This window comes from Mastomys coucha, unplaced genomic scaffold (genome assembly GCF_008632895.1).
Source record: "Mastomys coucha isolate ucsf_1 unplaced genomic scaffold, UCSF_Mcou_1 pScaffold21, whole genome shotgun sequence".
Classification (NCBI taxonomy): domain Eukaryota; kingdom Metazoa; phylum Chordata; class Mammalia; order Rodentia; family Muridae; genus Mastomys; species Mastomys coucha.
Window position 1 is genome coordinate 108,834,730 of NW_022196904.1, and position 16,889 is coordinate 108,851,618.

Genomic DNA, 16,889 nt, shown 5'->3' on the forward strand with positions numbered 1-16,889 from the left:
ACCGTGCACAGATCCCATCAATGCTGTCTGCACTTATTGCTTTACAGCCATCAAAAAACTCCTTCCTGCGACAGGTAGGAAAAAGTATGATTAATAAGTAAAAATGATTCAGTATATGATGAGGCAAGACAGCACAGGAACAGCAGCTAATCCTCCCAACCTGCAGCCTTCAGAAGGCAGAGACAGGATCTCGAGTTCTAGGCCAGCCTGATCTACAAAGGTCAGCTAAGGCTGTACAGTCAGACCTTGCCTCAAGAGTAGATAGGTAGGTGGGTGAGTGGGTAGATAGATAGGGCCCACTTTAATCCCCCCAACCTACATGGCAACTCATAACAGCCTACAAATCCAGTTCCAGGAGATATAACACTTTTTTTTTGCCTCTGAGGATACCAGGCATGCACATCAGAAATAAACAATGTGGGCAAGACATCCATACACATAAAATAAAAATAAATTGAAAAAAAACAAACAAAAAAAAAAAAAACAAATGTGCCCTTAAGGGCATGGCAAGATGATTCAGCAGGTAAATGTACTTGCCATCAAGAATGATAATCTAATTTTGATACCAAGAACCCACATGGTAAAGAAAACCAAATCCCTCAAGTTGTCTTCTGGCTCTTTCACATTTAAAGCAAGGGACATGTGCACATGTATACACACATAATATATTTATACTACTACCAAAACTGTAGTTAAAATTCTTTAAACCATTTGTTTGTTTCTGTTTTATAAGATAGGATCTTACCTATGTTGCCCATACTAGCCTTGAATTCTCTACCAGTATGCCTCAGCCTCCTGGGGGCTGGGATTATAGACAGGTACCACCACACCCATGTGCATATGTACTTTTAAACATGTATACAATATTTTGCAGTATGTAACAGGGTTTCACACTGATTATCTCAGGGACTATGGTGGTAAGGCATCTAATCTATTGAACAGGTCATGTAAATTAGCTGGGTTTTAAAGTTCCTTCTTCCAGGCCAGGTATGGTCCTGGTATGGCCCAGCACTCAAGAGGCAGGCAGAACCTGGAGTTTGAGACCACCTTGCTCTACATATCCAGTTCCAGGCCACTAGACCTATACAGGGGGACCTTGTCTTAAAATAAAAGTCTGTTATTATTCATAACCCTGCACTCTTTAAACTATGGTCTGCCATGACCCTGCCATGTCCTTATACACAACCAACCAACCCCAATATGGATACATAACTTTGACAAATTGTACAACTGCTACTTGATAACTGGGGCCAGCGTCCTTGCTGCAGACAGGCCTGGCTTTAAGAAACAAGCTGAGAACTCCCAAGAGTGGCAGAGGTATATCCCAGAGACAGTTACTCTGGACAGACTACAGGTAAACGACTAAACCGACATGTAAAGGAGTAGGAGACAAGTTCTGAGCAGCTGTCAGTGGGGCTGAGCAGTGGCTTAGCAAAAGCGTTCATGTTGCTTAGTTCTTATTTAGTTTTAGGCAGAGGGTCGGTGCCCAGTAACTCGGGACTGCCTCTTAGTGCTTTTATGAATACAAATGTGACCTATCAATCAGGCAACACTTTATCCTGTGAGGAAAACACAAAACAGCACATATCAGACAAGGAAGCGTCACAGAGGTACAGATCCCTGAGTCATACACAGTAGTTCTGCTACAAATGTCAGACACATGATAGAAAAATTAATTCCTTAGGAGAGTCTAGGGAGTTCTCTGGACTAGAACTATAACTCAGAACACTTAAAATGGCCAGAAAAGGGATGGTAAGGACTTGCCCCAAACCTGTGAAGCCATCCCAGTTCTGCCCTAGTTGGTACCACTATCTAATGTCACGCTTTCCTCCTCTGCTCCCCTCCTGACATGAAAGCATCCGTGACTAACCTGGTGAATTTGCACATGGTAGCAGCCTGGAACTTCCAGGCCAAGAGCAGCACTCTAAATTCCGTAGGATCAACACATAGGTCATTGCAAAAGCGCTCCATGCCTTCCTCCAAAATTGCATCCTCCCGCTCATCCTTGTATCGCCTGAATAGTTCTTCCAACCTCTGCAGGGAAGACTCCTCAGCATTGGTCTTGGACTCCCTCCCAGCATCTCCAGAAGAAGTTGGCAGCTGGCAGGCCTCGGTGGCAGCCTCTGCTTTCTTGGTCCCATTGACAAGAATATCCCCAGCTGGTTTGCCACAAGGTGGCACCTGTTCTTCACGGTGGCTAGCCCCCCGCCTGCTGTGTGACTTGCTGCTGGGGTCCCGGTCTCCATTCTTGCTACCCAAGGTTGATGAAGGATTCTTGCACTTGGTGACACACTGGCCCATGGTGGTGGTACCCTGGCCTCTAGAGTGGCCCCCTCCGGATCAGATGCCCACGTTGCCGCTGGCCTATGTACTTCAACATGCCATCAGTTAGAGGAGCCAGACAACCTGGAAGGAAAATACAAAGTAGTTACCCTCTGGGCAGAGGAGTGGGGTATAGACACTACATCCCAGAACTGCTCACCAGTGACCACTCTATTTCACTCAGCTAACAATGAGCTAGCCAAGGAAGAGAACCCTAGCCCAGCTCACCATTACCTCTCCTGTGAGTCAGCTCTGTGGGACATTTACACTTGGATATGCTGGCTAGGGGGCATATGGAGAGCCAGCATGGGAAATTCCTAAAATCCTTCAGGTAGCAAAAGTTTTAAGAGGCTGATTCATTTGCAGAACACATCAAAGACTCCAGTTCTGACAGATTGTTCCAGAGGAAATCTATCTTGTCAACTTTTGCCTTCACATAAGAGTTGTTATCTGGACCTGAGTTAAGCCACAAGTTTATCATCTGGTTCTATACCTAATACCTGCACATTCAGATTTCAACAAAGACTGCTACAATCTTTTCCTCTCAGCATAACACAAGCAACGCCTTGGAGGATAAATTACCTTGGCCTGGTAGCCAAGGCAACTAATTGAGCAGAACAATACAGAGGTAGCTAAGTCTATGATAATGGTAAGGGTGGAATCAAGGAGAGTTAAATGAGCCTACCCCACCACAACCAGTCCTCCTGTCCCCCCCCCCCCTTGCAGATGCTATAGTACACATGGAAAATTAACTGAAAGCAGGCCTCCATGGTGGTGCTCATCAAGTCCTCAGCAATAAGGTGCTGTAGCTATCTTAGGGTTACTCATACTCCTGAAAGTAACCCTTCACCTGCACTGTCAGGGAGGTTTGTCAAGTTGGATTCTGGTAGAATAGAGATAAGAGGTCATATCCAAGCCACCTGTAATCTCATAATGGTCTAATAGTGAAGTAAGAAGTGTCAAAACTACAAGCAGGGGCCTAGCCAAACAGCCAAGTGTAATGTGCCTGGGTCTCTGGATTCACACTGGTGTACTGTCCAAGCTCCACCCTGTTCCACCCACCTACATGGAGCCTGTACTCCAGGTACTTTCCCAACCTAGGTGTGTCTCCACACCCAATACAATCTAAGAGATAAAACTGCTGGACCAAAAGACTAGACTGACACTGAGCAATATTTATCGTAACTAAGTTTTTATATGAACTGGTAAACGTTTGTGAACAAAAGCAGAAGCAATTTCCAATAATGTCTACTTAGGACTTGTTCTTAACTGTCAACTATTTTGTTATAATAGGAAATCCATTTACGATGCTTGCAAACTTCTGCCAACTGCTAGAACAATGGTAGCCGCTGTCTGTTGGTATGTGGACCAGGAGCCAAAGTGTAGCAAGGAAAGCAGACAGCAGACAAAAGTCAGTGTCAGTCAGACATGGGCCTCTCACTTCTAAGGAGCCTTCATGACCCTTCATGGTGCAAATTCAGAGCTCTCTAAGAGTCTGGTGATAGGGCAAAGAGCAGTTGTTAAGAAAAGTTGAATAAACAAAAACAAATAAAAAAAATAAACAGCTTCCACCAAACAGTGGAATAAAGTCCTGGATAAACTGGAGTTTTATCTTCAAAGGGAATTCTCTCTAAAAGGAATCTGAGAGTCTAGTCATCTAAAAGGAACCAATCATTCCTGTAGTTAGGCAGACTCCTAGAAGGGTGTGTCCTGTTCTCCACCCTCAGAGACAAAAGACATGTCTACACATGCCCGCAAAAGAAAGGCAGTTTCAATTTGCTTAAACCAAAACAAAACACAAAGAAACTCTTAAAAGTGCTTTGGCTGTGAAAAGTGACAGACCCAAGCATGGCTTCTCACAGGCTGTTCATACTCTGAGCTTGTAGTAAGCCATAATTGAAACCTATTCAAATCTCAAAAGGCAAGGGGTTAATTGTTGGAGACCATCATACAAGAGAAACAACTGTTCAAGCAAAATTATCTCCAAACAAGAAAGACTGTAGCATGTGGAGGGTCTGGTTTCCAGATTTGTGTTTCTAAAGACTGGATTGCTGAAAGAAACAAAAGGCTCAAACTTACACAAACCCCACATGCTCACAGACTGGCAACTCTAATTCCCAGGCTGGCTGACTCACCAATGTTTGTTGCTCAGCTCCTGCTGCAGGAGGCCCAGCACCCGGGTGAGGTAAGAGGATTTCCTGCCCTGCATCTGACCCACCTACCCGGGCCGCTCACCCCACCCCCACTGGACAGATGCTTCAATACAGCAGCTCCCTCCAAAGCCTGGCGCCAAGGCCTGCAGGTAAGAGTGGAACAGATGGGGCTCCCATAGAGGCCCAAATGTCATTTACTTTGCTGTGCCTCCATGTAAAAGCATCTTTTGATGACCTGATACAGCGGAACCAGTTGAAACCTGAAGGCTTTTAACATGCTCAGCAGATGAGAAAGAGGAAAAAATCAATGTGGACAGATGATCAATCACCCAGTGACAGAAGGTCAGCTTTCTCCCATCATGGCTCCTTTCTTTGAAAAGTTCCCATTCTAGTGGGATTGAGCAGCAGTCTCAAGTCAGAAGTCAAGACAGTATTTTCTTCTCTGCTAGTGGGTACTGCTCCTCGGTTGCTTGTTGATTTTCCCCCTTTTCTGGGCTCCTCCAGACCTGATCACAGCAACCAGCCCTGTGTTTAAGAGGCTGGGAGAGCCTTCAGTCTTTCAAAGTCTCACTAGCTGTTAGCTAACTACAGCAACCATCAATTACTGAGCATTTGATACAGGTCCAAATTCTATGCTAACTAAGCACTTTAAGAACATTAGCTCTTGTGCCCTCCTCACCATAACCCCATTTAAAGACAGGAAAACTGAGGCTCTGCATATAGTAAACTTAGCCAACATCACAGAACAAACAGAACCTAGAATGTTTAGTTCAAGAAACCATGACCTCTAGAGCTAAGCCCACATCTATCAAAGCATCATGGGACAACATACTGAGGAATGGGTCCTGAAGTGAGGAGCAGATATAGAAACTTCACAATATCAGATCTTAATCATCAGTCAGCCACTAGAAAGAACATCATACTGTCTGTGTGTACACATATACACACACTCACCAATAGTAATAAATAATTTTAAATTTATATAACAATAGGCTAGGCATGGTGATGCATGTGTTTAATCCCAGCACTTGGAAGGCAGAGACAGGTAGATCTCTGTGAGTTAAAGGCCAACTTGATCTACATAGTGAGACCCAGTCTCAAAACATAACAGTCTCATGCCACATCACTGACCATATTCAAACTCTCCAAAGCCCCAACAAATGGAGAATCAGACTCTCCACAGGAAGGGATTTCCTTGTGGTTGATCCTCAATAAAATTAAGCTGTTCCATTGTTAGCCATGCCCTGCTCCTAACCTGAGGCAGGCTTTCCTGTCATCTTCCATCCATCACTATAGGTCCTGAAAGACAGGATCTCTAGACAGTGTCTTCCCAGGTGGCTGTAACTCCCTCCCACTGCCACCTGCTGACAGCCTCTGCACAATCTAGACATTCCAGTGCCAAGTTTACAAAAACAACACAATTATTGGTAATGAATACCACTTTCTATTTGTTATATTATATATTGTTATTATAACAGCAGTATAGAAACATAGCTCTCTGAAATAATTATTGAGTTCCAGGAAACTAAATGGCAGCACACTGAGGTCAAGAAACCTATCTAGGAAGGGAGAAAACAGTGCAGTTATCAAGAGGCTGGGTGAATCACAGTGAAGGCATCTATTAACCAAACCTGTCAGCAGCTTATTCCACCGCACCTCAGAGGACTGCTGAGTGGAGGAAATGAGACAATCCATGCAGCTGATGCACAGAAGCAGTCAGTGCAGGGTCCGCCTCTGTAATCATTATTATTACTGCAATCACACAGTCACCGAGAGACCAAAGCTTCCTTTACAGAAGGAATTTTCTTCAGTAGCCAACCCAGCTCTATCATGGCAAGTCAAATGTCTCACAAGTGACAGCTCTCCTGCTTTTAGCTCTGTAGCACAAATGGGTCAAACAGAGCCAAGGACAAAAGAGAGATGGGAGAGGGGTGGCTGAAAACATAACATGCATACATACAACAACTGGGGTACCTATTCTAAGCCTTTATACTCCTTTGAATATGTATATACCAGACAGGAACTTTGTTCAGCTTACAATGAGTCAACATCAGTCCTTAGCTTTTCTGCCTCTTCCCCTCCCTTCTCTGCACATCGGCCTCCAGAATCCTCCCCTCCTCTGTGCCAGCCCTGGCTGACATTCCTAAGGATAGGCTTTGCCACCTGCCCAGCTCAACCCCAACCTCAGGCCTGAAGCAGAAGCAGACACTACTAGGCCCCAAGGGCAATCCTTACAGGCCCTGTGGCCCTGGAGGTGCTCTAGTTTCAGCTGCACCTATCTCGTTGGTAGGTCCATGAGGTAACAACTAGCAGAGCTGTCTTCAAGTGGCTTGCTCTTGGTTGTTCAGCCAAACCCACACTGGGACCTGGTGTAAATGGAGACAGAAAAAAAAAAATGGAGAAATAATAGAACTACAAAGAAAACTTGAGAGAGACTCAGAAGGATACTAACTGTAGGTCTGGGACTATAGCTGCAGTTTTATAACAAGCCTAGGAAATAAATTGCAAACTGGGCGGTGGTGGCGAACGCCTTTAATCCCAGCACTTGGGAGGCAGAGGCAGGCAGATTTCTGAGTTCCAGGCCAGCCTGGTCTACAGAGTGAGTTCCAGGACAGTCAGGACTATACAGAGAAACCCTGTCTAAAAAACCAAAAAGAGAAAAGAAAAGAAAAGAAATGCTATAGGCTCTATAGATTTGAAAACTACACAACAGTATTATAAAATAAAACCAGCCTGCTAGACCTCACTGAGATTTCACAGAAAGGTAGGTCTTGTTTGGGTTCTTAAATGACAGACAGGAAATGGAAGAAAAGAAGGGTAATATGCTTGGTCTATGTTATACAGTAATAGCTATACCTTGAAAATCATTACAGGGAGCTGGGGAAGATTGGCCCATAGTAAAGTGTCAGCCACAAAAAGCATTAAAACTTCAGTTTGAGTCCCCAGTACCCACATAAAAACTGGGTGTGGAAACCCATGTCAACTTAATCCCAGTGCTGGGAGCTGGGGTGGGAGGGGAAACAGGGAAGATTTCTGGGGCTTGCAGGCCAGCCAGCCGAAGTGAATCGATAGCTCCAGGTTCAGTGATAGACCTTATCTCAGAAAATGCAGTGGAGAATGACACCTGACATTAACCTTTGACCTTTACACATGCACACATACAACACCCACACTTAATATGTATTGAGAATGATGTGAACTGTTACACTTAATTCATTACATTTCTGTAAGTTAGATAACAGTGTTTTTCATTTTATAAAAGCAAGAAATGAATTAAACTCAGGGAGCTGGCTTGAAGTAACTAGTCTGACTCCACACTCTCTGATCTCTCTTGCTGGCCTTACTTACTCTTTTCTGCTATGATGTGTGCAGGGCATGCCAGACTCCTTGGGAAGATAATGACGCACCAAGAAGAAAATGTTCTTTATCAACACATAAGTATATTTCAAAGGGTGAGTCTATATGCAGAGTGAATTCCAAGGACACCCTAGACTCTCATCCAGGACTTCCATAAGCAATGCATCCCTTCAACAAACCATTTGGCCCTCTGAGTTTCTGTGACTACAACATTAAAACAAGGGGTCTACACTTGTCTTTTCAAGGTATAATATTCTAGGGCTACCTTCATATCACTGCCATTTAAAAGAAACTGCAGTTCTAATCTGGAACCCCCTGAAGACAAGAAATTTTCCTCCTGTTATAATGAATGGCTCCCTTGCTTCTTGCAAGGAGAAAAACAGGTGACTCCAATTTGAAGGATGGGTGATAGACACTGTAGAGTTTACAGCCTTCCTCATTTGAATCTGAATTCTTCAGGGTCAGCAATCAGACCTTGACTGGAGGTAAGCAGCTGTACCCCACTCCCCAACCCCACACAGCCCAGGAAGCCGCCCAGAGTAAGCTGGGTCTTTGCTGTAGCTAGTTAGGTCAAAAAGCTGGTTCAGAGGAGTGCTGTGTTGGCTGCAGATAGGGAGCCTGCCACCCTGAGGAACAACAGCCTTGTGAAACAGGCAAATGCTATACCAAAACCATGGCGACCAAGTGTCAGATCTGCCTTAAGACTGTCTTAAGCAACCAACCCAATGTCCTTCTCCATTTTTAGTCTATTCTGCAGCAAGAAGCTAACAACACTGGCATTCCCACATACTAGCAATATGAAATTCATGTTTCTAATGTTCTAAACAGTTTGTAGAGCTAGCTGAGTCCATGTTCTCACTTCTTATCAAATACTGAAGACCAGAACCTGAGAACATGAAATCCTCAGTTTTCCCACAGCAGCCAGAGGCTGAGGCAACCGTGCTGGCCGAAGCCATCCTCTAAGCCTCAGGGAGTCTTTAGACAAGACCACAGAGACTCCTAGTCCCACCTGGCAGCTTACAGATTCTAAGTGACCTTTACAAAAGAGATTGGAAAGTGGGTCCTGCCCAATGGTAAACAACTTCTAGAAACTTGCATACATCATGAGGAAAGACTGATGGATTGCTCCTGTCACTTGGAACTTAGGCTTGAAGAAGATCACCTTCAGAGATTAGATCTTACCAGAGCTACTTAGTGGGGAAAGCAGTTCCCTCTGCCAAAACAAACAAGACCTGTATGTTTCTATGCCTGTGCTTTTAACAGTCTTTGTCCTAAAATGCCCTATACTAGCAAGCTAAAACTGCAGCTCCAGTTAGAGCTGGGTAGGACTTGCTACACCAAACAACCTCAAAAATGCAAAAGGAAAGAGGCATGAAGGAAGGAAAGATACAATATTTTAAATAGGAAATATATGCACTAATTATATTTCTCAGAAATAACCTTGAGTCATAGCTTGACCCAAGACCATTTCTTTACTTTTATTAATTTGTCACTGGTCCTTAGGTGTCACACTTTAAATACAATCACAACCTGTATAATGATGCTTGTATCAGTAATGGACTATAGTCACAATGGTGGTCCCATAAGGTTATAATGTAGTTCTTAGTGCCACCACAGCCACTCCAATGCTGTGGAGAAAGTGTTTACTTGTTCATGATGCTGCTGACAGATAAGCACCCTATACTGCCAGCAGTATAAAGTACACACAGCACATACACTTATGTACAGAATATAACAATTTAGCACAGCTACATAGCGGCTACATGCTGTTGATGTTACTTTTCTGTTGTTAAAAGGTTGCTGTGTGATTTTGGCAACAAGTTCATGCATATCACATGTAATATGTCCCCTGACTGCATCAAGATATCACATGAAGTGAATGACCAAGTGTTAAGGACACTAACAGTATCTACATAATGACAAACTCATTCAGAATCCATCGCCTAAGTCAATGACTAGATACTAATGAGAGTATGTATATAATTAAGGTATGAAGACTGATGCCAGTGTAGCTGGCTAGTCTGAGGGTTACTTATCAAATACAAGCAAACCAACACAAACACATACCCACATACACTTTCCAAACACAAAATAATGAAGCATTTTGGTCTCCAGGCTTTAGAACTGAGTTGCATGTTTACCCAAAGTAACTAAAACTATGTTTTTCCCCCCATCACAACTATTTTAGAGTAAGTCTAACTACCTATACATGTGCAAAGGGGGCATGACTAGGGGGCAGTGGATTTCTAAGTTGGCCACTGTATTAGTTACTTTTTTAATTGGTGTTACCAACTACCTACAGAAGGAACTTAATGGGATGAAAGATTTATGTTGGCTGTTCTAGAAGATATGGTCAGTCCACCACTGCAACAGGACATGCATAGGCAGCTCCTCACAAAACGGCAGATGAAGAAGCAGAGAAGTTAAACTAGAATCCAGAGCACCCATCACCTTGAAACCTTACTCCCAGAGACCACCTTCTGCCAGCAAGGCCACAGTCCCAAAGGTTCCACAACCTCCCTAGTCACCCGCTAGGCACCAAATATTCAAACCTAAATATGAACCTGAACATTTCAGATTCAAATTGTCACTCCTTTGTTTCTCCCTCAGTTTCCCCAAGGCATTCCTTATTTAAAGGCAGAAGGCTGTCTTGGGTTTGTACTCCCTGGAGCTATAATAAAAATGGCGGGTCTGCTACACTGCCTCTATGTGTACAGTCTGTTTGCTTCCTTGGAATGGTACCTCAGTAGACCTCTCTGAAAGCAAACTGCTGATTAGACATTAATTCTCTGCTTCTAGGTAGCACATGGGTATCTGCTACTCAGTAATTTAGCTGATTATAGCTAATTAGTACTCAAACATCTGATTAACACATGAACTGTTCACTTTCTGGTCACCTAAAAGAGTTCAGAAAAATACTTAGCTGAAGATAAGATCACATTTTTGCATTTAGTAAAAAGCAAGAAAGCAGATTGTGAAATGATTCAAAACATGAGGAAAGAACCTGATATAAAAATGATAAATGACTGCCTGCAAATGCCTTAAAGGGATAAATGATCACAGTGCACAGCTGTGGTTTCTAGAGTCATGTGACTTCTAAGTCTCAAGTTCATCACATGGTAAGTGATCAATTTCTTAATGCTTTCTCATTCTTTTAAAGAAAAATCTAAATCTACTATAAGACTACATATACCAACTTCTTCCTAGAGGCCCATGAGGGAGGCTGACTGCTAATGCCCAATAGACAGGAAAAAGAAAGATCAAAAAAGACCTGCACAGTAAAAAGAATTTCTTCTTTTCAACCACATCAGTAACCTAGTCAGAAACCTCCATGGCTACTGCCAAATCAAAATACTATATGCTTATTCCAGAAAATCCAGACAATGCAAGTAAGTCTATGTTGGAGGATGGCTTTGTGCATTGTATATGCAGATGCTGATTTGAATGCCTAGACATCTAGCAGTCCTGACTTTGGTAAGCCAACTATCTCTAGTCTCAATGTTATGTAAAAATCATTTTCCAACACTTCTGATTCGTTAATAAAGGGTTGATTACCCAATAAACTAGGCAGGAGAAGAAAATCCTAGTAGGGCATCTAAGAGGAGAAATACCAGGAAAGAGAAGAAGCAGGAGGATTTACCATGAGGTCTCAATGAGAGAGCAGTCATAAGGCCACACATGTAACAGAGAGAGCCAGGGCAGGACTCAGACTACAGGTAAAGGACCACATGGCTGGGAAGTAGGCAGCCAGAGAGTTAGAATAGATGAGTACCTGTCCAGCGTAATGCCTGTAGCTTGTTAATAAAAATACCAGATCTCTGTGTCATTTATTCAAGAGCTAAAATGGGCTAGAACAGGTGTAGAAAAACCCTGCTGTTACTTGGGAGCAAAAGAGGCAAAGCAACCCCCTCCCCCAACAAATTACAAGTCTCTCTCTCTCTCTGTCTCTCCCCCCGCCCCCATGTGTGTGTGGGGGGGACAGAAGTGGGGGGGGGGGGAGAGAGAGCATGCACAAGTGTAGGCAGGTATGTGTATGAATTATTCCAGAATGCCAACTAACATAAAGAATATACTTTTGGTGTTTTAGTAAGCACATGTAGATGAGACACACACACACACACACACACACACACACACACACACACACGCGCGCACACACACAGGTAATATATATTAAACTGATAAACAAATATATTGCACACCCTATTTTTTTGTTTTGTTTTGTTTCTCTGTATAGCCCTGACTATCCTGGAACTCACTCTGTAGACCAGGCTGGCCTCGAACTCAGAAATCGACCTGCCTCTGCCTCCCAAGTGCTGGGATTAAAGGTGTGCACCACCACCGCCCAGCATTGCACATCCTATTTTGCAGCCCTTTCTACTCAACATTTGTGATAAACACCTTTCCCTCTCAAAAAAAATTATATGTGCTGGTAAATGTACAGGGACTGTGTATATATATGTTCGTTCACATGAGCTCCTCAGGCACTGTCTACCTTACTTGTGTTTGGATGGTTGGGTTTCAGAGATTTTTTTTTTTTTAATTATATGTATGAATGTATGTAAGTGTGAGAGTATGTGCATGTGAAAGCAGGTTTGCATGGAGAAGATGTCAAATCTCATGAAACTGGAATTTTTGGTTGTAAGCTGCCTAATACAGGTACTGAGAACAGAACTTGGGTCCTCTTCAAGAGCAGTATACACTCTTAACCACTAAGCCATCTCTCCAACCCATGTTTTCAGACAGGGTTTCTCACTGCTGTGGGCTGATCAAGGAGGCTAGACAGTAAGCCTGTATCTGCCTGTCTTCTTCTCCCTAGCTCAAGGATTAGACACACATGCCATCATACTTAGTCTGCTTGCTGTGGTTTAAAAAAATATTTATTTATCTGTTCAGTTTGTGCATGCATACATCATGTACATGGGAGCTGATTCTATTATTTCCACCAATATGGGTTCAGGAATCTTAGGTCATTAGGCTTTGGTGGCAAACACTCTTACTTTGCTGAGCCAGCTTGACAGCCCCACTCTTTGATTTTTGTTTTTTAAACGTGGGTTCTGAGGTTTCTGAACTCAGGTCTCCAAGCTTGCATGGAAGGACGTTACTTGGCTGAGTTACCACCTTAATGCTGCAGACAGTTCACATATAATCCACAGGCCATCTATATCCTACTATTCAATCTGCAAAACTCTGGTACTGTAACTCAGAGGGAGCAAAGAAAGTGAGATTCCCTGTGCTAAAACACTGCAAACAGCTTACTATCTCAATGATCAGACACTGTGATTTGTCGTTTTAATTTCTTACTCTCAGATGCTAACTTGCTTCCTGTAATTCACTATTATAGACATACTAGGGTAATAGGAAATAAAGTTAAAAAACAGAACAGTAATAATTATTTCCTGGGAAAAACTCCCAAGAAGAGAAATTGATGGATCAAAGATTATGTAAAAACATTTTATATAAAAATCTATTCTAGCAATCTATACATACTTTCAACGTACTGTATTTACCAACTTACTCAATTTTCCTTAAAACAGAACAGTAACACCACCCTTCCCAGAAGCAGGGAAGACGAGAAAACTATCCAGGTGGCAAGTAAAGAAGTATCAGCCTCACTGCGAGCACAGAGGCTCAACAGTGGTTAAACGACGGGGCGAGAGCCTAGAGGTTCAAAGGCTCATCCTTCAATTGCATCCGAATCTCTTCAGGGTACGTTTAAAGTACTAGACAAACCTTACCCTTTCCACCCTCCAGAAACAAAAGATGGTACATCTGAAATCTAATGAGTCCTCATCCTTTTGGCACTGGGCTGAAAGTCTAGCTTGGACTAACCAGAGCCAATGACTCATCTGGACATGGAGCTGTTGGAGCCTTGGGAGCAGCAAATGGGTTGCATTTATACCACAGACCTGTCATATGGACTTTTGAGCTATAGACTGAATAAAAGGATATCATAGAACATATTAGAACCATGTAAATTTCTATACCATCTAGCCTGTTTATCAGATAATTACCCAAGTTTCACAAGTAATCCCCACCCCTCTAATTAACTTCTGGTATAAGATTGTGTGTTTGTGGAATTCATAATGGAACATGTGACTTAGGCACATATGTTGCCTACAGTGCTCCTGGCTTCAATGACAATATGGGGTACACAGGCATCCAGATCACACAGGAAAATTGTAGCACTGAAAATGGTCACCATACCAGAAAGACCAGAGAAAGTAAAATGCCTATGGAGGAAGGTGACTCTCTTTACCTGATGAGTTTCAAATCCAATGCATACAGAACTCAAGAATGAAATTCTTAGGTGGAAAGCAACACTGAGAAATTACAAGCTGGGTTTTGAAGACATCATTTACATCCTGAATCCAATGGCCTCAAGAAAGGAGATCAAAGGCTAACCTTCATGAATACACCAGTCAGTAAATTCCCTTTTACATTTGCCAGATGTCAGCTTGTGTTACAACTGAAAGAGTTCTCACAAAGACAGTTAACACTTCTCAGATCTACTTAAGCAGCACAGAAAGAACAATCTAATGCTTAGACTTCCTGATTCATGTTCCTGGACCAGCTTACGAGGCCAGTTTCAACACAATACGTCATGGTACTCTCAGCTGAACAACAGGAGCAATGATCCCTGGCCCATGAATGCTGTCAAATTCCATTACAACTAGGTGAGCCATTAAGATACTATTTATATAAGATGGCATGACTAACAAGCTAGAAGAACTATCCTATCCCTCCTCTAAATACAGTTAGAGTACTCACGCCTGCCTTCTATTTTGTCTCATTTTCATGTTCCCAAGGAGGACCCCCACCTCCTACTATCCAAGCACAATGTGATAGAATGTCCAGCAGACCCTTCAGGAAGACTTTGCACAATAATGACATGACTGATCCTCTTCCAGCTCAAAAGGTATTTGATCTAAACCACATCCTATGAAACTGAAAAACTAGACATGACCAGAGTTCTTGGTTTCAATTACCCAAACAATTTCTCTTTAAGTGCTAAGAGCCAATTTAGGAAGAACTCAGGTGCCTAAGACAGAAACTAAAAGTGTTCATGTTTGTCTGTCTTTATTTTATATATATATATATATATATATATATATATATATATATATATACACATACACACACTTATATATTCTATAAAGTTATATATAATATATATATATGTGCATGTGTATACACATTTATTTTCATAAATGCTTACATGGCATATGGATACATTAACATGTATAGAGATAAACAGATACTTGAATCAAATAATGTCCAACATATGATGAAAAGCAACAAGCAAGTTGTTACTGCAGGCTTTGCAAAGGTATCTCTTGCTTGGAGTGATGGTATATGCTTTTAATCCCAGCACTCAGGAGACAAAGGCAGATGGATCTCTGTTTCAGGGTTAGCCAGGACTACATAGTGGGACCCTGTCTCAAACAACAATAAAAACAAAGGAGGCTACTTAGTTCTTGCCTATTTTCTGTCCTGCCCAAATTGCTACCACCTAAGGGCCAGTGCAGAGCTGTCTATTTTGGTTGCCTCCACAGGCCCTATTTTAGAAAATTCTAAGGCAAACAATAGATCCAAAAGCTCTTCTGGTCATCGATACATTTGACAACCTGAAGACAACTAAAGGCCCAGAATAAACTGTGCACATAAACAACATGCTCATTTTGCATCTAGTAAAAGAGGGTTCAAAGAGTTGCATGCAACTTTCTGAACTGTCATCAGTTTTGCATGTACTTTAAACCACATCCTATCCTTTCACTCAAAAATCAGCAGTGCAAATACTACAGCTCCTACAGCTACTCCTGAAATCCTCCGTGTGCCTTCTAGGGAGAACAGGACATGCTTTAAATAGCTGGGCTTACACATCAGAGGCCTTCCCAGCTTTCCATTGGACACTTTGAACCTCAGTCTTCTCACCTAAAGTTTGGGGGAAATCAGAAGATCACTTGTACCAGATGTGTCTCAAATACTGAGATGGAGTCAACCAAGTTATGTGGCATTGTACTCTAATCTGGGACATTTATGTTTGTTTGCTTGTTTTTGCTTTCTTCATTTTGATGGTTTAGATTTTCATTTGTTTTGCTTTGTTGTTGTTTGCTTGTTTCTGTTTTGTTTTGCTTCTTGAAACAAGGTCTTAACTGGCCTAAAACTCAAGAGATCTGCCTGCCTCTGTCTCCCCAGTGCTGGAATTAAAAACGTGCCAACCATGCCCAGCTGCTTTGGTGTTTTGGTTTGTTTTTATAGATATAATTAGAATCCAGGCTGACCTTGAATTCATGTTTCTCCTGCCTCACAGCTTCACAAGTGCTAGGATTACAGGCTTGTAACACCAGACTGGCTTTATTCTCTGAGAGTCTCATTTGTTGACTTATCTGGTCCCCCAAACAATACAAATTATATCCTGTGTACCTCAGTTTTTAGGCACACAGCAAGTGTTTGCTGCATACCTGCTGATGACACACTGATAGTGTGGTGGTCTGGATAAAAATAGCCTGGCTTATATATTTGGATATATTGCCATAGGCTTATGTATTTGAATGCTTGGTCCCCAGTTAGATATTTAGAAAGGATTAGGAGGTGTGATCTTGTTGGAGGAGGTGTGTCACTGAGGTTGAGCTTTGAGGTTAACACCCACAAGGTCCAGTCAGTCTCAGTTTCTCTCTGTCTTTGTCTATAATTTACAGATAATGTGTGAGCACTCAGCTGCTGCTCCAGCACCTTGCCTGACTGTCTGCCACTTTGCTTCCTGGCCATAATCATGGACTAACTTAACCCTCTAAAACTGTAAGCAAGCTTCCAAATAAATGTTTTCTTTTAAGTTGCCTTAATCATGATATCTAGTCACAGCAACACAACAGTAACTAAGACAAATACTAAGAGCTCATGTTGCACAAGGCACTAGTCTGCCACTTTACTAACTCACGATCAATCAGGAATACTTAACTCTTGCCCTAGTACAATTATGCCTAACAAATCATAGTTATTTATGCCAATTCTGATGAAATGATAACAAAGGGAACTGAATCCTATAGATACAGA

The 16,889-nt window shown here is 42.4% G+C and overlaps 1 protein-coding gene across 8 annotated transcripts in view; it reads right to left on the minus strand.

Moving 5' to 3' along the window:
* Positions 1-16,889, minus strand: part of Dcun1d3 (defective in cullin neddylation 1 domain containing 3) — a 46,964-nt gene that overhangs the window by 8,956 nt on the left and 21,119 nt on the right. For 6 of the 8 annotated variants that reach the window (XM_031388090.1, XM_031388091.1, XM_031388088.1 and 3 more), the window contains exon 2: positions 1,871-2,406. In XM_031388090.1, coding sequence (XP_031243950.1) covers positions 1,871-2,301 — 431 coding nt within the window. In that variant the 5' untranslated portion in view covers positions 2,302-2,406. Of the gene's footprint in view, positions 1-1,870; positions 2,407-3,075; positions 3,274-16,889 lie in introns of those variants that run through there. The other 2 variants (XM_031388094.1, XM_031388092.1) reach the window with 2 other exon arrangements.